General features: G+C 34.1%; 3 protein-coding genes across 4 annotated transcripts; all 3 read left to right on the top strand.

The window, feature by feature from the left end:
- The first annotated feature begins 5,105 nt into the window (after positions 1-5,105).
- On the top strand, positions 5,106-8,645 carry LOC132636744 (GTP-binding nuclear protein Ran2-like). The gene is made up of 8 exons (XM_060353756.1): positions 5,106-5,247; positions 6,554-6,623; positions 6,900-6,956; positions 7,073-7,190; positions 7,582-7,671; positions 7,759-7,938; positions 8,026-8,103; positions 8,200-8,645. Exons 1-8 carry the CDS (start codon positions 5,245-5,247, stop codon positions 8,312-8,314), a joined length of 711 nt encoding a protein of 236 aa, XP_060209739.1. The 5' UTR covers positions 5,106-5,244; the 3' UTR covers positions 8,315-8,645.
- A 5,369-nt stretch (positions 8,646-14,014) lies between these two features.
- LOC132636743 (zinc finger CCCH domain-containing protein 34-like) lies at positions 14,015-20,908 on the top strand. Of its 2 annotated transcripts, none has more exons than XM_060353754.1 (3): positions 14,015-14,235; positions 15,674-15,784; positions 19,224-20,908. In XM_060353754.1, the coding sequence occupies exons 1-3, from the start codon at positions 14,164-14,166 to the stop codon at positions 20,640-20,642; spliced, it is 1,602 nt and encodes a 533-aa protein (XP_060209737.1). In that variant the 5' UTR covers positions 14,015-14,163; the 3' UTR covers positions 20,643-20,908. The 2 variants fall into 2 exon arrangements, with proteins under 2 accessions (XP_060209737.1, XP_060209738.1); XM_060353755.1 differs by lacking the exon at positions 14,015-14,235 and adding an exon at positions 14,329-15,348.
- Positions 20,909-24,866: 3,958 nt separating this feature from the next.
- Positions 24,867-25,321, top strand: LOC132637952 (uncharacterized protein At1g15400). The gene is made up of 2 exons (XM_060354958.1): positions 24,867-25,182; positions 25,287-25,321. The coding sequence occupies exons 1-2, from the start codon at positions 24,867-24,869 to the stop codon at positions 25,319-25,321; spliced, it is 351 nt and encodes a 116-aa protein (XP_060210941.1).
- The last annotated feature ends 287 nt before the right edge of the window (positions 25,322-25,608 follow it).

Here is a 25,608-nt window from a genome sequence, read left to right as displayed (position 1 = left end):
TTATGGTCTTTATTTTATAAGACGTTATCAGCACGGGACTCTGTCATTTTGAGTTTGATTTTTCATTCAATCGCAATTTTTGAATTTACACGAGTGCAAGATAAGTATTTTACAATAATTTTTCATTGTGTTTAATCACTTCCATCTTTGGGAATTTGATAGCCACTCGTTGAAATGTTTTACTGGAGATTAATGAAGTTCCCTTTTCTTGTATTCTTTTTCCGGTGACAGAAAGAATTTGTGGAAAAACCAATATTTAAGAACAAGTTGAAGAAACACTTTTCTATTAGAAAGCTCCAATCTATCAGTGGGATTTGCTATTACTTAAATTCTATTGACATATTATTTCAGAGGAGTTATGGTAAGTTGTGTCTTGAGCACTATTTTCTTTACAAAGCTACAAAGAGTGCCTTGAGCACTTATTTTTTACAATACAAAGCTGCGGAAAAAGCATTAATTGTTCCCGAAGAGTAATACATGATGAGGCTGCGGAAAAAACATATATTGCTCCCGAAGAGCAATGTGTGATGAGGCATCAGAATATGGTTGATGTGAGTTTGGTTATGGTCTATCAATATGTTAAATTTATTCTGTAATAATTTTATAAATTGGATATCTCATAGTGCTCCATAGCTCCTAAAGCTGTAATTGCTTTGAAGCCTGATATATTCTTCAAAGGTATGTTAGAGAAAAATATTATCTATATTATATGTATGCCTCGATTTGCTCTTGAAGTAGCAATATTTTGAAAGAAGTTCTAACCTATCACGGTTTAATATGCTTAAGGCACGTTCAGATTATTATGTTCCATTCCTGAAAAATGAGAATTTTTGATAAATGTTACAAATACGGATCCATTCCCTGAAGTAAATGTGACGATATGTAGTCAAGCTTATGAATACGGACGTGTATTTGGTTGTGAAAATATCACGACTCATCTCCAGAAGAGATAAAAAAATTAAGAAGAAATATTCTGAATATTTTACGTTTTACTCTCGAAGTAGTAAACTCAGAAATTTACTCCCGAAGTAGCAAAACTCAAGACCCTACTCCCGAAGTAGTAGAACTTTGTACTCTACTCCCGAAGTAGTAGAGCTTTGAAATTTACTCCCGGAGTAGTGAATATTCTGAATTTTCCTTCCGTATTACAAATATGAAACTCTACTCCCGAAACAGTAGAACATTGAAATTTACTCCTAAAGTAGTAAGACCTTAAAATTTACTCCCGAAGTAGTAAGTCTTTAAACTTTACTCCTGAAGTGGTAAAACTTTAATGTTTACTCCAGAAGTAGTAAAACTCTGAAACTTTACTCCTGCAGCAAAAAGAATTAGCAAAATATCTGAGAAATATTCTGAAGCAATGTCTTCTTGTGTTTGAGCAAAATAACGAGCTATTGATGAACGTCGTATTTCAAGCACATTTAATAATCAGGTTTCGATCCTCGAAGTGAATGAAAAAATACCACAACCTATCTCCTGGAGAGATAAAATACAAGGAATGTACATGTTTTTTTTTTTTTTTTTTTATGGTATGAAATTAAGACATTGCAACACATACATGTCGTACGTCGAAACATATTAAAATATCATTCTAAGGCAAAAGGAAGCAGAGTAGAATGCTTTCACCTATAACCACATTAACACATTATGATTGGTTGTTATTGATTTCCTTGAAGGAAATAAACATCAATGTATCTCTTCATGAATGATGTGATTACTATGTGATTGCCGTTTTGATACAAAATATTCAAATGTCAATGGCTAATCTCCTTGATGGATATATTTGAAATACTGAAGTTTATAGTTTAACGTTTATTTTCAAAATTTATAGTTGAATATTGTCTTTAAATTTCCATTTGATTATTGTTTTCTTTCATGACACCAGTAGTGTCTAACCAAATTTTCTTTCGTGATACCAGAAGTATCTAAAAAATATTTGGTAGTACAAACTAATAATCAAGGCACCAAAAGAGCTAATTGTTTATCTATGAGTATCATGACATCATCAGTGTTCAAATAATATCTAATTATGGTAGATAAATTGAAGTCTCTCGAAGAGGTTATATGTGATAGCACCATTTATCCGAGATCGTAATTGTTACGTTCGGAAAACAAACTGTAGTAGGCCTGAAGTTTACTAACAATAAAAATGGTTATCATATTGAGACTACAAATGATCGGAATATTAAATATCTTCAAGTTACTACGGGTAAGAAATACACATGTGAAATGTTACCCTAGCATGATGAGATCACATACCACGATAAACCAGAAGTTTATTGATATACGATCTCATGCAATAGCAAACCAGACGTTTATTAAAATAAAAAGCACTCGTCATGGTAACCTTGAAGTTTAAGGGTAAAGATAATTTTATCAGTTGACCAGACCATGTTGGTCGTCCTGATTTAAATCTGATGTGCTAATTGAGTATTCCGAATATATTGAAGAGCTAGAAAAATTCTTCAAGACTTCTTTTGTATTGCTTGTTCTCATGATAAGTTGATTACACTAGCTAATATTGTGACTGAATCTCCTAAATTCTGAAAAATATAAAAAGTGAATGTTGGCCCTTTCACCTGCGATATGATGTCTTAAATAGATGCATCTATGAGACGGTCACATGTGTGTTTATTGTCAACCTGCAGTTTGACATCTACGAAGTTGGTTGCTCAAATAATTGAGTTGGAAGCACAATTTTCAGAATATGTAATCAAGACAATTCATCTTGATAATGTTGGTTTATATCCAAGCTGGCTTGGCGTTGAATGCGTCTGATATATAGCTAAATCATTGCTTATGAGAACAAAGCTTTATGTGTTGCATACAACGATACTTGTATGCTTCAGACCAATAAATTATGATAAATTCTCTCCTCATAATTAGTTCAGAGCCAGGAATTAAATATTTAGCTTTTCATGTGCGGTATATGATTAATGGATATACCAAGATGCACACAGATGGATTTCCCAAAGAAAATGGGGATATGTGTTGGTTTTTCTAACATAAGGGGGAGAGTTATAAGCAGTTAAGAAATATGTTGTGAATTATCATCAGTATGATCCTCATTCAAAAGATAATTCAAATCAAATGCCGGAAGCATTCACTGACCCAAAATTAATCTCATATTTTTGCTGCAAATGCTCCTATTAAATGTCCCTGAAGGAAAAGTCTACAACATGCATGAAACATGGTAGACAAATCGGTTCCGAATACAGTAACCTTTGAAAAGGGTGAGAAGCAAATGATTTAAATAATCATAATAAGGAGGCAATGTGCTCTTGAAGAGCCTATGACATAACACTCCATGGAAGGTTCAGGTACCTGAAAAATTAAAAATGAAGTGATAAGAGCTTAGTATGTTATGTCGAATTGCGAACCGATAAAAAATGATATCTCCTCGACGATATCTTTGATACGATGTGGCGCGCAATATTGTATAAGATTGTGAGGATCTGAATTCTACGTCTCTTAAAACATGCTGACGTAGAAATAATTACTAAGTGATATGATACATCCTGGTAGTGTAAACTTTTTGGACATGCAGTCCAGATAATACAAGTTCTTAGGGATCTTGCCTATAATCTTTATATGGATTAAATCATATAAGGTGAAGGTGATTTAATCACCTTAGTGAATATTCATTGACGAAGGGAACAAAGATGATCATGTTGACCCTTGTTTCTTTGTGATCATTAGAACCTTATATGAAAATTATTGGAGTTGTTGAAGAGTTTACAAAAGCAGATGTTTATCTGCTAAAAGAAGTTGAAATGAGAAAATTATATTAGTCCTGAAGTACCATATATTTATGCAATTGATGCATTTATTTATCTTGCTTTAACCATGAGCATGATATAGTTTCTCTCTCCTACTTAAAGATATTGAAATAAGATCGATTGCATATTGAAAATGAAAGCCCTGACATAAATGTATTTATCCTAATAAATATTGTCAAATGCTTTGGATATACAGGGCATTCATATGATCGACATAAGAGTTCGATCCAGATATGTTAGCTATTGCCATGAAGGATTAATGTCATACCTTGTTATTTTACTGACAGTCAAATCATAGAAAGACAACGACAGTTTATAAAGCAAGGCAAGAATGTAAGAATGTACTTGGCGTGACTGCAACAATACTATATGACGATGATGCAACTCTATTTAAGGAATAGAGATGCATATGATTAAGCAGATCATCAAATGGTCATTTAGCAGATCTGATCACAAAGGCTTTGCCAACCTCAAGATATGATAAGTTAGTATACAAGACCGAAGTACATCATATTCAATAATTATGTGTTGCTTTAACCAGGGGGAGTAAAATACGCGCTTTACTTTTTTTCCTTTAATCAAGGTTTTGTCCCATTTGAGTTTTTTCTGGTAAGGTTTTTAATGAGGCAACTAGCAATGCGTATTACTAGATACGTGCACTCTTTTTCCTTCACCAGGATTTTTTCCCATTGGATTTTTCTTAGTAAGGTTTTAACGAGGCACAAATCTATTAATGAACATCCAAGGGAGAGTGTTATAAATACCCCGTGTTGTGGATGTCCATTCAAATACACAGTCATCTGGATAAGCTTACAACCAAGCAGACAGCAGTTTGTCAGTGAAAAGCCTTACAGCAGCTTCCTTAGGCTTGCAATCAAGCAGTCAGCTTGCAAGTAGCTCAGGCAGGTAGCTTGCCAGCAGCTTCTGAAAAGCCCCGCAGCCGCTTCTTTTTCTCTATAAATAAGAAGTCAGTTCAATTCATTTGTATACCAATTCCAAGTTAAATAATATATCAGTCTCTCTCTATATACTTGTCTCTGATGTATTTACTTTATAGTCTTTATTTTATAAGAAGTCTATCATTACCTTTCTTACTCAAGTTTTATGTAATTTGAAATACAACGAGGGACCTTAAACGCAATATTACAATCCTAGTGGATCCAAATGGCAAATATTATAGTAGCTTAGAACTTACAAAAGTTGTTGGACAAATAATAATAGAGAAAAACAAAAAAAAATTGGTATCTTCTAGAATAATAATAAAATAAAATACTCCATACTTCACACAAAAATAAAATAAAAAAGTATTAATTAGTAGCGGAAAAATTAAGTCAATAAAAGACCCAACAAGTGGCGTCAAGTTAAAGGCAATTGCTCACATATATAAACCCTACTTAAAAAAAAAAACCCCTAGTTCTCTTTTTTCTTCGAAGCTTTGCTGCTATTTTTTCTTCGATTTTTCAATATGGTGAGTTAATTTAATTTTCATTATACTGTTTATTGCATTTAATATTCGTATATTTTGTTGTTTTTTTCAGTTTATTCTCTATAATTTGCACAAATTAAGGTGTTTATACGATTTGTTGATGTTTTTTTCAATTTTAATTTCATATACTGTGTTTCGCATTTAATATTTATATGTTTTATTGATTTTTTTGGTTTATTCTCTATGATAGATGAGATTGAGGTGCTTATACGATTTGTTGATTATTATTTTTTGGTTCAATCTTAGTTTTCGTATAGACTGTATCGCATTTAATATTCATATTTTTTGTTGATTTTTGTGTGGAAATTGTACATGAGATTGAGGTGTTTATAAATATGTTGGCTTTGCCATATTTGATGCCCTTTAAGACATTTAGAATCATTCCTAACATAGTAACTAATATGAGTGTTGATTTAGCATGAACATGAGACTAATGATTGAGATTAGCTAACAGGATAAGCTGGACAATTAGATAAAACTAAAGGGGAAGGCAAAATGACCCATGTACCTCTTCTAGATTAGGAGCTGCGATCATAGTTTGATCCGAAACTGGTCCGTCTTTTAATGAGTTAAAGCATGAGTAGTGGTAACCATATGATTCACTGTTGGAGTCATCTGTTGGTTCTGTTTTGATCCTGTAGCCTCTATGATATGTCTTGATACTGTAAAAAGGAAGATGGTCACGCTTTTGAATGTCTAGACAAGAAGGGGTTAAATGTTGTTCCTGTTTGCTCCTCTATGTGGTTTGATGTACATTGTCTAAATAGATCTCCATGAGTACTGCTTCCCTAAATGCATATATGAGGGTTTTCCTTCTATCTCCCATTTAGACCTTGAGTAGAGTATTTATTGAATCTTAACTTGCTTGGATTTTGCACAAATTGGTTTGAGTGTCAAACAGCCCCTGTACATCATGAAGCATGACCCCATTCCGTTCCTTCTTTGATCATTGTTCTGTGTATATAGATTTCTTTAAATACAAACCACTAGAATGCTTAAACATGATACTCTCATTGAGCCACATTCACATTTAATTTAAGACCATCCTGTTTTGAAAGTGACCAGTGGTTTATATGTGTAGGACTAGATACTTACTGAATGTTTATTCTTGAACTGTGGAGGAGTCTCTTGTCCAATAAATGTTTATAAGACAATATGTGTGTGTATATCTGGTATATTGACATTGAACTGATGTGAAACCCTTCTACTCTCCTTCTTCCTCTTTGCTATTATGCTACTGCTATGTGATTAGGGTTAGATTGTAATTTTTTTTTTTGACGGATTACAGGCACTACCAAACCAACAAACCGTAGATTATCCAAGCTTCAAGCTTGTAATTGTGGGTGATGGAGGAACTGGTATGTTTCTTACCTAATTTATCTATCAAAGCTGTGCATTCACTAGGGATTCTGTGTTTCTAGCTATTTGATAGGCTTTAGGTAAAGAATAAGGCCTGTGATTCTTTACGGTGAAAAAAGTTAAGTAATCATGTCTGAGTTTACACTGAAAATTTATACGATAACTGTCAGGTGATGTTGTCAGTTGTATCTTTGTAAATTGGTGTGAATATTTCATTGAGATTCTTGTTAGAATACTCTAATGGTTCCTGCTGTAATTGTTATTATTTTCTCCAGGAAAGACAACTTTTGTCAAAAGGCATCTCACTGGTGAATTCGAGAAAAAATATAATTGTAAGTTTACTGACAGAACAATTTTGAGTCATTGTCCTGTTTCAAAATGGGCTTGCTCTGTTTCTTATTATGTTGGTATCCCATGAGTGGATTTATTAAATTTTGTTTTCTGACAGCCACTATCGGTGTGGAGGTTCACCCATTAGACTTCTTCACAAATTGTGGGAAAATTCGCTTTGATTGTTGGGACACTGTTGGCCAAGAGAAGTTAGGATGTCTTCGTGATGGCTACTAGTAAGTGACTCTAAGACAGTTAAAAACCTTAATTTTCCTCAAGGGTTTTTTCTGCTTGAAGGATGTTATTTCTGATTAAAAGCGTTTACTATCAAATCCTAAGAGTGACTAATGTGTAAAGTTCAAAGTTCCAGATAAAAGGATATCGGTATTAAGTAATGCTCGTTTGTTCTGATTGTGAAGAATAGTTGTTAACATTTGGTGTTCTACAGCAAATGCCAACTACAATGTGGTCTTGTATCTTAGATTATTATATCTGAGGTGACAGAAATATTGCTCACTCTTTTGAATTTAAAACACTTGGATGACTGTCTTGCCATTAGTTATCTTGCTTTGAAGCTTTTGGTGACTGTATTTTGTCTCCTCATATTTGTCTACGTATCTCATGCAGCATTGATGCACGGTGTGCAATTATCATGTTTGATGTTACTGCGCATCTGACCTACAAGAATGTTCCTATCTGGCATGGAGATATTCGCAGGTAAGAAACTGTTCATGCATTATACTCGACTCATAATTTGATGATATGCAATTGAATCTGAAATGACTTTCCCATTGCTTCCTCCAGGGTTTGTGGGGACATTCCCATTGTTCTCTGTGGAAACAAAGTTGATGCCCAGAACAGGCAGGTTAAGGCAAAGCAAGTTACGTTTCACAGGGACAGCAATTCGGAATACTATGAGATCTCAGCAAAGAGTAACTACAACTTTGAGAAGCCTTTTCTGTACCTTGCTAGAAAGCTTGCTGGGTAATGCTTCATATAAATCTACTTCATGTTTGTTCGAGTCATATATACTGCAGTTGTGTTGAACCTAATTTCTTCTCTTACTTTTAGGGATGCTAATCTTCACTTTGTGCAATCACCTGCACTTGCTCCTCCAGAAGTACAAATTGACTTAGCTGCACTGCAACTGTAAGATCTCTTTTACTTGTGGTGTTCCATTATTTTGTGTTTCTGCTTGAGATTTGCTCTGTTTGTATGAGTTTTAACTTCACTCTGTATATTCAGGGAGCTTGAGCAAGCCTTTAATCAGCCACTTCCAGATGCTACAACACGTACAATTGAGACATTCAGCATACCACTGGCTTCTGGAGAGTGCTTAGTTTACGAGAAGGTTTGTTAGCTCAGAGCCGATCAAGTTCACCCTTGCACCTTTCTATGTTCCTGGTCCTTAAATTTTCTATATTGGGACTTCAGCTTTGTCGTTTGAGTATCTGTTTGCTGCTTCCTGGTATTATAGATTGGTTAATCGATATGTTTGTCTGAAGTCATGAGACTGTGGTTTAATAGGGTAGATATTGTTATATCCTGATCCTGATGTAATCGCGCACTTTGTTGAGGCTCTGTTTACTTGCCTACACATTCGACAATTTTCTTTTCTCTGAAGATATTTTGGCCGTGTGCTTAATTCTAAACGTTTACTATAGTGAATAGTGGATTGTGATGATAACTAATTTAATGAGGCTTCCTCTGTATGAGGGGAGAAGTTCATGTCAGAAAGTCTACATTAGACATTCTTAAGTAGCGAGTTACGTTTGCTTTTCGATGAAGCAAGATGAATTTGAGGACATTAATTTTCCGAGTTAACTGAGCTATAGCATTTATTTTAAGTTTGTATAGTACTTCCTTAGTGCTTTTTTGTGGAATAAAATACTTTGTTTTATCTATGAAAAAAACTACTATACTGCCAAAAAAAACCATGAAGTGGGAAGAGAGGTGCAATGCCCAACGGAGGCAAAAAAAGCACTAGGTGATTTTTTTCTCATCCACCTAAGCTTTGGTGGGCAGAGTTGCTCGATACCCAACAGAATCATTTCTTATTAATCATGTCTTCTAATTTATCTTTCTTGTATAAAATTAGTGCCCCTTTCTTTCAAATATCTCTGTCAATAAAAATGACTTTCTTTGTTTGAAAAATCACTGTTTTATTATGTGTTAGGATTACCTTCCCTAAATTTCTTTCTACATTGGAAAAAAGTTCAAATTATTGTAGAATATTTTAGAAAAGATGGATGTTAAGCATCATATGCATTTGTCAAACCAATTGAAACAAACCTCTCACAAGATCGAAGTAACATCCATGTTAGCTAACTAACAGAAAAATGTAGTGACAAATTTAATAAAAATAAGCAGTACTTGAAGAGCCATGGGTTTGATTGGTTTTATTATTCTTATCTAAAAAGTTGTAGAATAGAATGACATTACATAATGTTCATGATACTGCAAGAGGAACCCTCATAAGCCATGAGCACGAAAGAACGTTTGGATTAAATAAAAATAATTGAGTAAACAATTCTTGGGGACACCAAAGGCCTCTGTCCTTCCACCCCTCCGATAGATAGAGCGAGAGCTTTTGGTTCTTTTATGTTGTCATAACCCTCCTAAACTTGCCTATTTGGTAAGGAAAAGGACACAAATAGTTATGTTGTCATAACCCTCCTAAACTTGCCTATTTGGTAGGGAAAAGGACACAAATAGTTACCAGGTGCTCAAGAATCTTAAAAGTCATTTTTTAGCCTTTTCAAAATAATTCTATTTTCTACTCACCTAGGGACTAGTATATAAATAATAATTATTATACAAGTCTCTACATATTTACAAATAAGTCCCTATTCTAGAAATCTCTACACAACTAGATTATTCTAAAGACTTTCCATGCAATTCCATAAGGTTCTAAGGTCTTTCATGAGAAATCTCCATATTTCTCTAGAACCTTCTCACATAAGCTAGCTTCCTCTCCATGTAAGCATCCACATAAGCTTCCTGCATGACAAAAATAGTTCCACGTGGCGCCTAGATGGCATGATGACGTGGCGGGTCATCACATTCTGCTCCCAAATTGGGTTATAAATGCCGCTATAGTGCTTTATGGAAATTTGAGACATATTACGAAGTAAACTATGTGATGTTCACGGAAAAAAAGAAGTTAGTCTACAAGCTAATTAAATGAATTTTGAACTTTCTAAGAATTGAAGGATGGTCTTGACCTGTAGAAATTTGTACGTAATCTTGACTAAAAGACTAGGTGAATAACAGAACGAACATACTTTGTGTTTTGTTGCTTATAAATGAAGATAGTGTCAAGTTTTGCTAATTCGTTATAACTTGTGAATTTTTTAATAATATAGGTAGAATGAATATAGTACCAAGTCATCTCAATTTGGCATGATTTGTGAACAATTTAACAAGATAGATAGAATGAAGATAGAATTAAATTATACAAATAAGTCATGATTTGTGAACGATTCAACAAGACCAATCAGTCATGACTAGTAAATAATTTTAACAAAGATAGGTAGAGTGAAGAGAGTAACCAACCATACAATTATGCAAATCTGTCATGATTTGTGAATGATTCAACTAAGTGATAATCTTCACCTAGTTTCCAAATTCGCAACTATAGTGTAAGTTAGTAATTCATCGATTGACCTCTCGAGTAGTTTTAATGAGTCATATCTAATTACGATTAAGGTGTAAATAATTGATTGATTGATTGTCGAGTAATTTTATTTACTTACAAGCACCTTTAATAGGAAAAAAGTGTGAAAACAGAAAATATAACATGTCAAACAAAAAGTACGTATTATACTCTTACCATAATATTTGTGGTAAGTACAAATCCAGATTAACTGAAGCAGTCTATGATTAAATGAAAACAAATAGAAGCACCGAAATACATGCCCCAAAAGCAAAGACCATAACTCAGAGGATCCTAAAATTATTAAGTCGCACATAATTTGCTGATAGTGTAAGTAATTAACTGATTGATTGTGAAGTAATTTTATTTAGTTACAAGTACCTTTAATAGGAAAAAGTGTGAAAAGAAAAATATAACATGTGAAAAAAAAAATACTCTTATCATAATATTTGGGTCAGCACTAAGCACCAATCCACATTAATTGAATCAGTCGATTCGTATAAATGATTAAATAAAAGAAGTACTAAAAACATATCGAAAAAACAAGGATCGACCATAATCCAAAAAACCCTAAAATTACTAAGTCGTACTCCTTCCATTCACTTTTACTTATCCACTTTTGATTTTCCACACCCCTTAAGATTTAATAAATGAGGTATGTATTTTACTATAATATCCATATTAATTGGTGTATAATCTCATTGGACTTGAAAATTGATTTGGAAATCAGTTATTAGTGTCAAGGGTAAAACAAGAAAAAAAAAGTTTGTCTTTTCTTGATATGCTAAAGTAGACAAGTAAAAGTAAAAATATAATTTTAGTATAGTGGATAAGTAAAAGTGAACGGAGGATGGAGTACATAATTTACAATTATAGAGTAAACAAGTAATAGATTAATTGATCGTCGAGTAATTTTCTTACAAGTTACAACTTACAAGCAACTCTAATTGGAACAATTTGTGAAAAGGAAAGTATAACATGTCAGAAAAATACTAGTGTACTCTTACCATAATATTCAGGAGTTAATATCGTTGTATGTTAATTAGGGTAATAATGCTACCAAAATTGACTCACATTTCTAAATCTTACAAAAAAAAAAAAAAAGACTCAATCCCTCCTCTTCCTCCCTCTCTCTCTGCACCACTCCCTCCTCCTCCTCCTCCTCCTCTCTCTCTTCTTCGTCGGACCATAATCGTCGGCATCTCTCAACGACGTTGCCGTCGCAGTCGGCGGTCCGCATCACCGGAAAGGTCTGAGAGAGAGTTCACCGGCGGGTCTGGTGATGGTGTGGAGGGTCGGCACCATTGGAAATTTCTCCCTTGCTTTCTCTCTCTCTCTCTCTCTCACTCAGATCTGGTGGTGTGTGGCTGGTGGTTTTTAGCCGGAAATTTCTCTCTCTCTCTCTCTCTCTCTCTCTCTCTCTCTCTCACACACACACACACACACACACACACACACACACACACACAGATCTAGTGGTGGTGTTGGAGTTCGTCGGAGAACGGAACTCCGGCGATGGCTGGTGGCTGCTGCTACTATCGTTGGGGTGTTGGAGTTAGTTTTTGTATAATATTGTATAATAGTAGCATATAGGTGTATTCACACCTCTTATACACTATTATACATTTTTATACACCTATATACATAATTATTATTCAAAAGCAGTCCAGATCTATGTTTATACCCACTTAATACAATATTGTATAATTGTGTATAAATGTGTATAAGTGCGTATTTTCGTGTATAATATTGTATAATTATATTTTTTTAGTGTATATACCTACACATTGTACAATATTTGTATAATTGTGTATATATGTGTATAAGTGCGTATTTTCGTGTATAATATTGTATAATTATATTTTTTAGTGTATATACCTACATATTATACACCTTCAAACACCTATATACATAATGTACCTGTCTTTTGTATATAAGTGTATAACACTGTATAAAAGTGTTTTTGGGCTAAAGCTTTGCAATGTAAGTTTTGGGCTACTTTTTTGCAATGTAAGTTTTGGGCTACTTTTTTGCAATGTAAGTGCGCAAATTGTATATTTCTGAAATTTCCCCTATTACGGATTTAGATTAATTGAATTTGGAGGTTTGCATATGATTAAGAGCCCGTTTGGATGGGCCTATGACTTTTGACTTATAAGCCAAAAGCTATAAGTTAGAAATTTTAGCTTATGTCTTTGGCTTATTTTTGTCATACTAGCTTAAAAACAAGTATTTAAAAGCATTTTTTATTTTACCCAAGCACTATAAAAGTGCTTAAAAATCATTTTGACTTAAAAACACCTAAAATAAGCCAATCCAAATCGGCTCTAAATAATTACTCTTTTTTTTTCTTTTTTTTTAGAAAGAACTAAAACATGCCGAAAAAGCAAGCACCATAACCCCGAAAGTCATAAATTAATAAGTCATACCTAATTTACGGTTATAGCGCAAGTTATTAATCGATTGATTGTTCTTATATAATATTTGTGTCCGTATAAATCTGAATTAGTCGAATCAATATGCTTCAAACTGATAAATGAAAAGATGATGATTAAAAACTTAAAGTATCTTTTTTATTTGCGAGTTTTCTACCTGAACTATCACCAACTATTTATGAAAACACACCTCGAAGCTGACTAGACCAAGAGTTTGAATACAATTGTCACTCCTGATCTGAAACACCCCTTTTCCATTTATGGAGAAGATAGCCCTAGAATGTTTCAGTTTATGTTCCAATCTATTATCTGGATATACCAAGTACGGTTTAATGAGGTTATTATAAAATATTTACGCATGGTTGGACAAGCTCTTCTATTTTGGTTCATGGCTTCTCTTGGTTATATGGTTCATCCGGGGGAGAGATTGAGCTTGAAATAGTAACTGGTCTTATCAATACACAAACGTATAACTCCTCGTGAATTTCAATTGCCCTCATATTCATTACCGTTTTCCCAACCCCTTCTCATCAATGGACTTCTGACATATACAAAGGAGTGCGATTCGTTCAAGAAATCCCTACCTTAGATCAAATCGTCAAAATCAATAAAAGCGCCCGTCATGGATCAAAAGGTACGTGACAGCTTAATTTGACCATAATATTTCGTCCACATGACAGCTGATTCATTAATTTCGAGATGTGCTTGAATAAATAATTGGTGATAGTTCAACTAAAAAACACAAACTCCTAATAGGTCATATAACAAACTCGCAAAAAATAATATTTCGGATGTGTTTTTCACAATTATCTCTCGAAAAGAATTTAGCAAAGTATAATAAACATGTCGAAAAAGCAAGGACCATGACGCCAAAAACAAAAAAAAAAACGAAAAGTATAAAAGCCCGGAAGCGTTAGCTTCTATAATACTTCGAGCACCATAATCACCACCCCCATACCCTCCCCCCCCCCCCCCACCCTACAACTGTAGTTGTATGTGTATATATATAGATATATACATCGTTAAGGGTATCAAATTTCATCGAGTTATTTGAATTTTATTATGCTTTGAAAAAATTTGCAACATTTTTTTTTTTTTTTGTATAATAAATTCGAAAAAATGGATGAAGAATTGAAGAAGCGATATACTGATTGTGTCTATTTCTTAGCATCTCCTCTCACTTGCAAAAAGGTTTTTTAATCTGCATTTCGTCGTATTTACGTTTTTTGTTGATTATCTTAATTTCGATATAATTATTTGCTAAACTCGTTGATTATCTGCAATTCTAACTTGCGTTTCAGTTTATACAATTATTTGCCCTATTTTTATGTAATGTTCTTGCTATTTGTGTTTACACTGATATAATATATACGTTAAATTAATTTCTTGAACTTTGTGTTTAGCAAACACTGCAGTATAACGGTTTTTCTTTTTTACTATTATTACTCTCTTTTATTATCTTCAATTTTAACCTAGGTTCCTATTTATATGAATATTTATGTAATGTTCTTTCTATTTGTGTTAATACTGATACTATGTATATGTTAAAATTAGTATTTTAAACTTTGTGTCTGGCAAATTATTACTGTGTAAGTCCGAATTTATGTGGCACCTTTCGGATTTTGAGAGTCAAACGAGTTTTTCTTTGAGCGTAATTATTTTGGTATGCCTTTTGAATATTTTGAATTTTTAATTATTGTGACTTATATTAGTTATTACGTAGTTTCAAATATGTGAAATTTATTTTAAAAAACCTAAATATTATGTGCCAGAATTCACGGTCAAAATTAAGAAATTTGACTCTCGAAATCTAAATTGTGCCACATAAATTGGGACGAGGGGAGTATAAAATTGAAACGGCGTGTGTGTATTCTGTTGGATGTATTTCTGTCTGGATTAGGTTGCATTGATTTCCTGGATTTCAATGTGAGGATTTTGTGTGTTATGTTAAAGTTTTCTAGTAATTGAGTCGACGATGATATTGTGGTTGCTGAAGTCGTGAATTCAGTTAATCGTCTTTGTTTGGTTTGCTCTATTGGCACATTTTCTTTGTTTAAGTTATTATTGTGTTTAATTGTATTTTGAAACCAGTCACATGAACGCACTTGACTATCACTTTTTCGCGAGTTTCATACCCCAGCTATGAGTTGTTCCTTTTTCCTACCTGAACTATCACCATCTATGTATTAAAACACACCTCGATAACTCCTACCTAAACTATTACCATCTACTCAACTAGTTCATGTAGGAAAAGGGATCAGCTGATAGTTGAGTTGTGAAACTCGCGAAAAAGTGATAGTTCAGGTGTTTTTTTTTTTACCATTATCTCTTATTTTTTATTTATAGTTTTAGTTTTTCAGTTCAAGTCTAATCAATTATGATTTAGAGATGATGGAATCATAACAATCAGAGTATTATTAGGACTCAATAAAATGAACATTTATCATTGTTTTTTAACTTATGCCACCAGTGTCAGTGATCTTAGACGTTTTTGTTACCTTTGCATTCATGACTCATCATATCAAGTATTGTACCGGACTATCTGGTTTTTCTCTGACATGAATAATTTTGTTTGTGTGTCGTCTCATTATCTAAGAATCTGGTTTTGTGATATGGATTTTTGTTCCAGGGAATGGAATGTGAATATCGACATAGTGAGATAGCGAGGCTCAACCCCAGGGATTGTTGGTACTGGCTGGCGGGAAGCTGTCTTAACCCAACATGTGCTTTTCGGCATCCGGTAAGCTCAAACTTATCAAACTGTGAAATTGATAGTTGTGCTGACTTCGACATATTATTACTGCGAAAATGCAACAAAATGAAATATGCTGTTGTTATGGCTGGAATATTTCTCTCAAACTTAATATAGTGTGTTGAGTTCAGACGTGTTTTAATTGTTTCACCTTTCGAAATTTAAGAATATAAGTGTTAGTCTATTGTGTAGGACCTGCCATGTGACCTGGAGGTCACGGGTTCAAGCCGTGGAAACAGTCTCTTGTAGAAATGCAAGGTAAGGCTGCGTACAATAGACCCTTGTGGTCCGGACCTTCCCCGGACCCCGCGCATAGCGGGAGCTTAGTGCACCGGGCTGCCCTTTTTAGTCTATTGTGTAGGACAATTACAACTTGTCTACAGTCTATCTAAGCTCTAGAATGGTAGAACCACCATGACCTAAAAAGTAGGCTACCTTAATTGGATCTAAGTAAGTACTCCACCTCTCCCAATTAATGTGGTACACTTTCCTTTTTAGTCTGTTCCAAAAAGAATAACACCTATATATATATATATATATAGAAATATTTTAATTTTAAAATTCTCATTTTATGCTTAATGAGATGATATATAGAGCCCGTTTGGATTGGCTTATAAGTTGGCTTATAAGCTGTTTTCAGCTTTTTTGAGTGTTTGGCTGGCCAGCTTAAAGTCATTTTATGCTTAAAATAACCTCAAAAAAATAATTGGACCCATTTGACTTAGTTTATCTAAAGCAGCTTATAAGCTGTTTTCAGCTTATAAGCCAAAAAAAATAAGTTGGACTACCCCAACTTATTTTTTTCAGCTTATAAGCTGCAAACAGCTTTAAGCTGTAAGTCAATCCAAACGGGCTCATAGTCACAAAAATGTCAATGGCTTACTTTAGACAAGTTTCAAAAGTCTTTTCTATCTTAAACTCCATGCCTAGTCAAACAAAGCCACATTTGGAATAGAGGGAGTAATAAATAAAGGTTGGTGGGAAATTTTTACAAATATAGTAATGGAAATCATATTGAGAGAGTATATCTAATTTTAGATATATCAATGTCCTTGTTTTGAAGTTTGTTAGAGTTTATGATTTCTACGACATGAATTTTTGATGAATAAAAGATATATGAAGAGGACGAACCAGAACAAGTAAAGAATACAATAGATGTTAGGGAGCATTTAAATCCTTAGATAATTGTGTTGGTTTTTAGTCATTTAAGTTATTTCAAGGACTTCTGCGGTTTCAAATATCTTGTTGCTGCTAAAGAATATTGCACTGTACTCTTCTCAGGAGAAGAATTTGGAAATTGAGCTCTAGGCTTGTTAAAAATCCCCCCGAGTCATGTAGCTGCCATTGATTATGGCTGGCATAAGTCTTGAGGAGCCTGTAAATTTGTTTAGAAATCTATGTCTCTTGACTCTTGATGGGAGAAGTGCTTCTTCGACAGGTAGATATCTTGTCAGTCTTTATCTCCTTTTCCCAAGAAAATGAGACATCTTCATGTCGAAGAAGCACTTTTCCTACCATCATGAGTCAAAGAAATATCAATCTCCACCAAAAATTACTGGCTCCTCGAGACCTTTGTCACCCAAGAAAACGAGATATCTTCTTGTTAAAGAAGCACTTTTCCTATCATTAGAAGTCAAGAAATATAGATCTCCACTAAAATTTACTGGCTACTGAACATTTGTTTGTGTTCGCCAAATCCTCGGCAACCATGTCCCTGGGAAATTTTAACAAGCCTACAACACAAGTTCCAATTCTTCTCTTGAAAGTGTACGGTGCAACATTCTTTAGGAGCAACGAGGAAATTTGAAATCTTAGGGTCCTCTAAATACGCAAATCACCGAATTAACTAAAAAGCAGTGCAATTATATCTAAAGGTTTAAGTGTTCACCAACATCTCTTGTTCTGCCTGGTTCTCTTCATATATATTTTTTATTCATAAGAAATTTCATGTTTTGGAAATCATATACTCTAGCTAGATCTTAAAACATTGGATGTTAATAAATTGAGTTGGATATTCTCTTTCAAAATGATTTCTCTTACACCATCAAACAACACTCTATCAAGTATATCTATAAAGTTTTCTCAGCTAACTTTATTTACTATGACACTGTTAATATTGCATTCACTTATGCAAGTTTTCCTGAGTTATCTTATGTCAAATTAAAGTTTGATTTTAGTTTTTGTGGGTCTCCATATGTTGTACCATCTTGTTCATGTAAATTCTTATATGAAATTAGATTATTTGGTATCCTTTTTACTTTCTTCTCCCTTCCCTTGCCCAAGGTGTGGGAGCCCATAAATTCCCTTTTGCATGAGTGATCAAATTGAGGCAGTTGTGTAAACCTTTTAAATGGAAATCAATGTTTCCTTTTTTATTGGTTTTATATAAGTATCTTGAAAATGACATTATTGTGAAGGACAGAGAACACTCATCAGAATTTACATCTGTAGCCCTGTCTTCTGAATGATTTTCTTATGTGAAATTATAAAAACCTCATGTCATTTTGTAAAATATTTAAAGAAACAACAGCTATTCTTGCTTGTAAACTTCGAGGATATACCAACATAAGATCTAGCAAAGTGGATTTCTTGTACTTTGAGATACAAAAAGATAACAATGGATCAGTTCAGAAGCATAACTTTAACTCATAGAATTTCTCTCTGTTGAGGAAACTTTTGGTTCTGCTCCCTCATTCCCCTAAATCACAACGCCTTGGTGATTGGTGTACCTCCTTCTTGTTTCTCTGACGCAAAGCCTCCATTTTTCTCAAGCCACAGGAGAATTCAGCAATATACCTCACTGTTAATGGGTAGTTTATACATATGATGTTCATATTATGAACAGTAACTTATAACATTCTTCTCCTTTTGTCACTTGGCTGTAAGATTTTCATATTCAATTCTGCCATAAATGAATATTACCAATCATGTATGCATATATAAGACTCTAATAAGTGCTCATATTAGTGGAACAGAAAAGAGGCTTTTGGGGGTATAAATAAGTTAAAGTACCTTGAGACTGCTTAATTAGGAGGGATAGCTTAGTTGAATGACTGTGCATCTCCAACCATGAGGTTGGGGATTCGAGTCACCAAGGGAGCAAAGTGGATAAATGTCAGTGTTGGGAAGGGTGGTTTGGGAGGTGGATTTACAATACTCCAAAAGAACAACGAAAAGTACTTCGAGAATGGTTGTTAGATCTTCCAGAGGCAGAAGGTTTTTGTGTCTGAGTTCTTGTTTGGTTGGACATTACCTTAGATGACTTAAATGTCATGGATTGCTTAAGGACCTAGCAAACTAGAAATGAGATGCTTTAAAGCAAATATTTGTCTGACCTTTCATGTTTTTTTTTTTTTGAAACTGTTTTCTTGAACTTGTTATTTTAAATTCTTTGATCGTGCTAATTTTTCTCTGTCCATTTCCTCAGCCATTAGAGAGCCGTGCTGAGACATCAACTGAACCTGGTCCTCCACCCAATAAATCTGCAGTGCCTGTTAAAAAGACAAATTTTCCCTGTTACTTCTATTTCAATGGCTATTGCAATAAAGGTGAAAGATGCTCATATCTGCATGGACCTGATGATGGTACAACTGCATGGAAATCCTCAAAAATAGCTTCTGGAGTCCCTGATGGACCAACAGCCGAGAAGAAGATATCTGCAGGAAGTGAAACTGGTCCTTCAGCAGTCGAAAAACATCCCGATTCTTCTGAAACTGGGCCCAAGGCAGCAGCATGTGAATATGTCAAATCAAAAGTAGATCTCCATTTGACGACTAATAATGTTGGTGAGCAGATTGCTTCTCATGAGACTTCAGAATCCCTTTCTGAAGAAGCTACTGCAGTCAGGTTAGATTCTTTAGTCCCTGCTGAATGCTTTAGCCAAGGAGAATCCGATTTGTCCCCCAACCAGAGCTCAGACGAAGAAGTGGAGGACAACGTGGAGAGAGAAGAGTTGTTAGAATCATCTCCTGGTTTTGATGTTCTTGTTGATGATAGAGTAGAAGGTTTGGGTCACGAAGATGATCACCAGTATATGCCGCACCATGATATGGAAGACAGGGAGCTTGATGAACGGTTTGCTGGATATGATTTTGAGAACAGCCTCGAGTATGATCCTTCATATCCAGATATGAGAATTGCATCTGATCAAGAACAAGACGGTTCTTATTATAACGTTGAGAATCATGAAATAAATGAACATGTCAGAGAAATCCCTATCCCTGCTCATGGAAGACAGAATGTACCACATAAAAGAAGGTTGTCTAGAGAACTGCCTTTTCGTAGCAGAGGCAATGTTGACCTCCGGGACCTTCTGAAGAGGCGTCGAGGCAATGAAAGTGATCCTCCAAATCACTTGTCCAGAAGGTTTGACCTGTCTAGATCGAATGCCCATGAGCAAAGCAGGGATAGGTATCGTCGTCCACAGGGTTCCCGGTGGATGCCTCAAAGACTGGCTTCAAAAGTGGAAAGCAACGTTTCTTTCTCCTCCGGCTTTGTGGAGAGTGCTGAACATCTGAAAAAGTTAAGACAATCTCAAGGAAGCAGTTACAGACAGCAACATTTCAAGGACAGGAGACGGGGCCGGTCGCGGCCTTTTGCAAATGAACCCCCTAGGAGGATGACTTATAGGGAGAGATTGACTGAAGCTCCTAAGATCTTTAATGCTCCCAAGACTCTAGCTCAAATTAGAGAAGAAAAAAGGAGAGGAAGAGAAGATGGTGATTCTTTCGAGAGAACAGCGCCATCTGGAGTAAGTGAAAGAGAAGATTTTTCTGGTCCAAAACCTCTAAGTGAAATTCTCAAAGACAAAAGGAGGCTAGGTTCAGTAGTGACCTTGAGCAATTAGTAGAATTTAAAGGTTTTGATGAAACATGTCTGAAAAAATGTCTATAGGATTATGATGAAAACTTAGATTTGGAAAAGCTTTATTGCAGCTTGGTGCAAAGTTTTGTTAAAGGGAAGTGAACATTGTAAAATTTTCTGGATTAGCATGTGAAACTTCACAAAATTTTGAAACAGCTAAGTCATCGATAAGTGGTACTAGAAGAAATTGTGCAATTGAATATTACAGGTAAATTGAAAAATAGCCTTTTTTCTATGGAAATGCACAGTGCATACTCTGATTTATCTTTTTCAGTAGATTGACCTTATTTTGGGGTTTGTTAGGAAACTAGTACACCCTCTGTTCCAATCTAAGGTGCCGTTTGGCCATAAATACCAAAAATTATGTCTTTTTTTTTTGGAATTTTGGAGTTGGAGTTGGAGTTGTGTTTGGCCATAGTTTTTGAAATTGTAGTTTTTGGTGAAATGTAGCTGTAAAAAATTGAAAAATGTGTATTTTTTTTTAAAAAACAATTTTTTTGAGTTTTTGGTATTCCGGAATACAACTTCAAGTTGTATTCGGAATTTTCATGGCCAAACGCTATTTCCGGAAAAAAGTGAATAATTTTTATGGCCAAATGGCACCTAAGTGTCTTACTTTCTTTTTAGGCATGTTTCAAAAAGAGTGTCTTTTTCTCTATTTAGTAGGTTGACAATTTAAACATCCCACATGATAAATTTAAAATCACAAGATCCAAAGGATATTCTAATACATTACACACGTCTTTAATTTAGAACCACAAGATTCAAAAGGCTCCTTTATTTTTTAAACTTTATATTTAGTCAAACTAAGACACTTAAAATGGGACGGAAGGAGTATTTCAGTGGGATTAACTGTATTCTATATTTATTTACGATATAAATTGTCAATTCTTAATCATCATCATTGACTTTCATGTCAATTCGAATTAATATCTAGGCATAGATATTTCTTCCTCTTATTTTTTTCCTCCTTTCGGACAGAGAAAAATGATAAAGGTTTTTCTATTATGAATCTGTTAGGTCTAATACTTGAGACTTTGCCAAATAATAAAAAATCAATCACTTCAAAAAAATCTGGAACATTCAAAATAAAAAGCTAGTGGCATTATTTTATTACTCATAAATTCTTCATGAAAACTGATTTCTATTCAAAGATGGCTGCTATTTTTATACAATGAATTTGACCCTCCATTACTTTTACTTCCTCAGAGTTAGTTTACTGCCTTTATATCAATCCTATTGTCGGATTGTCATCACAAGTCGAAATCAGATTATCTAATTTAATGATGTATTACCAAATCCAATTTGACTCTGCAAGTTTATGTTAACAATTTTTTATTTAAGAGCCCGTTTGGCCAAATTTCTATTATTTTAAAAGTATTTTTACTAAAATAGTTTGGAGAAATACTTTTGGAGAGAAGTTATTTGTGTTTCAGAAGTTCATTTGAAAAGTACTCTTTTTGATATTTGATAAATAAATTGAGTTTTTAATCAACATAAATATAGTTAAACAGAAATAGAAAAGACGATAATAATGTTAGATTTACTTGAGAAATATGTGGGTTAAATTAATGAGAGATCGTCTGGTCAAAATATATTTTTGGTAAGTATATTTTTGTCATGGACGAATTATTTGTCCATGTTTACTTTTGCTTTATTGAAGAAGTAGAAATTTGTAGGTTCTTCCTAATAACAGAAAAACTGCTTCTAAGTTCTAATACTCAAGAGCATTTATTATTTCTGGCCAAATACCTCAAATATCCCAAAAAAAAAAAAAGGTTCTTTTTTGAAGGAAAATAGTGCTTTTGACTTTCTAAAAATTTGGCTAAACTGCCTAAACAGGTATAAATCATATATATTGATGATATTCTAACAATTGGGTCACTTATAAGATAATTACGATCGACTCTATGATAAGTATTAATTAATTCTTTTTATCAATACATATTAATTGATGATGTGATAAAAATGGTACAACAAAGTTGTTATAGTAGTCCATCCTGGACATCTATAAAAGTAAAACTATAGAGCTTAACTTATATATAGTGGTACGCAAAATAAATGTTTACACTATCACCTTTAAAGACAATTACAATTATTTATCCATAAAAGTGGCCCAGTAAGAGACCTGCTATAACATGTAATTATATAACTGAAGTAAATTATAATTCGATATATATAACTTAAATCAAACAATTTTTCGAGTGTGTACGCAATAGTCTCGTCTCGTGTATTGACTGAAGAATTAACCGTGTTGTGCCAAATCTTCAATTAGTTTTACAAATTTCAAAGGGCAAACAAGTAAACACCAAAAAAAATGTGATTCTCATTTATTTTATTATCACATCATTGTCCAACTTCATCTTTCATACCTTATTTCTACTTAGTATATATCAATGATTGAACAATTCTTTTAACTCAAATATTTCACCTTGGTACCTTTCTAATTATCAAGAACCCTTTAAAGATCAAGAAGAACAAAAAATAAGACTAAGTACTATGGATGCAGCAGCTACAGGAAAAATATTTCCAAGTTCAGAATTATCATTTAGAAGGCAAATAACTATGTAGGGGAACCAAGCAAAATTCACTCAAAAAATAATTATAGATAATTGTTCACAAAATATGACTTTACTATTTGAAAGATAAGATAGTGACAACGACAATGTATAACTTAAAACTATAAATTTTAGGATTTAATATAACGTCCTAACAATATAACCGATAAGAGAATTTTTTATACCATGAGTTCATATTTATTTATTATAGTAGGTAACTTATCTTATTTTCAAAATTACAAATTCACAATTTAAGGAGGTTTACCTATAGATGTCACTTATATATATATATATATATATATATATATATATATATATATATATATATATATATATATATATATTGAATTTTCTTTAGTGGAATATTTGGCTCCGCCATTGAAGCCACTCGATCTAAAAATTCTTTACATTGACAGTATATAGTATAATTTAAGCTCAAATTCAACAAACTAAACTATACAAATAGTATAAAATTTAAGATGTTTGTCAGCATTAAAAAAGTTTCAAGTACCTGGAGTTGATCATCCAATTGACTGGCGAGATTGACGACGATGTCACACATCGTATTGGAGCGGGATGGATGAAATGGAAGCTCGCATTGAGGGTGTTGTGTGATAATAAGGTGCCGCCTATTCTAAAGGAAAAGTTCTACAAAGCGGTGGTTAGACCGGCTATGTTGTATGGGACGAAATGCTGGCCAGTTGAGAAAGCGCATGTTCAGAAGATGAAGGTAGCTGAGATGCGGATGCTTAGATGGATGTGCGGGTATACCGGTTGAGATAGGATTCGGAATGAAGTGATTCGGGATAAGGTGGGTGTGGCCCCTGTGGTGGATAAGATGCGGGAAGGAAGGTTGAGGTGGTTCGGCCACGTCAGCGGAGATGCGTTGATGCGCCAGTGAGGAGGTGTGAGAAGATGGCAGTGGTGGGCTTGAAGAGAGGGAGGGGTAGGCCAAAGAAGGCCTGGGGAGAGGTGATTCGGCAGGACATGGCATTACTCCAGCTTACCGAGGACATGACCGGTGATAGGAGGGGGTGGAGGTCGAGTATCAGGGTAGAGGGCTAGTGGGGGCCGCGAGGTTTCCTTTCTCGTATTAGGAGTATTTTTATCCTGCTTCTATGTGTTGGTCTTGTCTATCTTAGTTATTTTATCATGACTTCGTTGCTCTTGCTATTTCTCATTTTCATATGGTTTTGATTTGCTTATCCGTATATGACTCTTTTCCCTTGTTTTTCTTGTTTTCTTTTGAGCCGAGGGTCTTTCGAAAACAGCCTCCCTACCTTCCAAGGTGGGGGTAAGGTCTGCGTACACTTTACCCTCCCCAGACCTAACGTTGTGAGATCCAACTGGGCATGTTGTTGTTGTCGTCGTCGCCGTCAGCATATATGACTTAAATCCAATAATTTATGATTTTACTTAGTGTCAAATATTCAAACCATATCACTAATTTCAAAGGGCAAATAAGTAATTTCAAAAGCACTACAAAATAAGATATCACTAAATTTAATATGATCACATCATTGTCCAACTAATCTTTCATATCTTATTTCTTGTTTGTATATATCAATATTAGAACAAGTCTTTTGACTCAACCTAATCAAGAACCCCATAGATCAACAAGAAGAAGAAGAAAATAAGACTAAGTTCTTATGGCTGAACCACCTGCTGGAGAAATGTTACCAAGATCAGAAATATCATTTAGAAGGCAAGGTTCATCAGGTTTAATATGGGATGACAAATTATTATCTGGGGAACTCAACAAAATTTCAACACAACATAATGTTGAAGATCAAGAACAACAAAAGAAAAAACAGACAAGATCATCAGAGCCAAAACCTATTAAATGTCGCAATACAGATAACTACAATCAACCGTCCATCGATCCTCCATCTCCTAAGGTCTCTGGTTGTTGTGGCATTTTTGGGAAGCCTGTTAAAGCTCAAAAAGCACGAAAAAATGTCAAACGTAAGTCTTAGTATATATATATATTTTTAGTGAAATTTGTTACCTCTGTGCTTGTTATTTATGTGTTTGCTTATGGCTATGTACTAAGTATGTTTGTTCTTCAGACATGAGTGAATCATCAATTTTTCTTCTTGTGTAAATGAGACTTTTGTTACCTTTAGTTTGCGTCGTATCTTTCTTTCTTTGCGATTTAATTTCATTTGATATTTGCTACCTTCCATCAGCGGGTAATTTTGCTCATCAAGGCTTTACATCTTTAGTTTGTTTCTTCTGTTTTCTTTCTTTCTTTATTTCTTGCTTTCTTTTTGTTACGGTGGTGGTTTTCGGATCAGTTTGTGTGAATTTTTTGGGTAACTGTTATCTTCCACCAGCCAAATTGGTGGATAATTTCGTCCGCCAAGACTTTACCTTTAGTTTGTGTACTCT

Source organism: Lycium barbarum, chromosome 4, assembly GCF_019175385.1.
Source record: "Lycium barbarum isolate Lr01 chromosome 4, ASM1917538v2, whole genome shotgun sequence".
NCBI classification, from domain to species: domain Eukaryota; kingdom Viridiplantae; phylum Streptophyta; class Magnoliopsida; order Solanales; family Solanaceae; genus Lycium; species Lycium barbarum.
The sequence above is the reverse complement of the archived record's forward strand: the minus strand, read 5'-3'. Positions and strand labels throughout refer to the sequence as shown.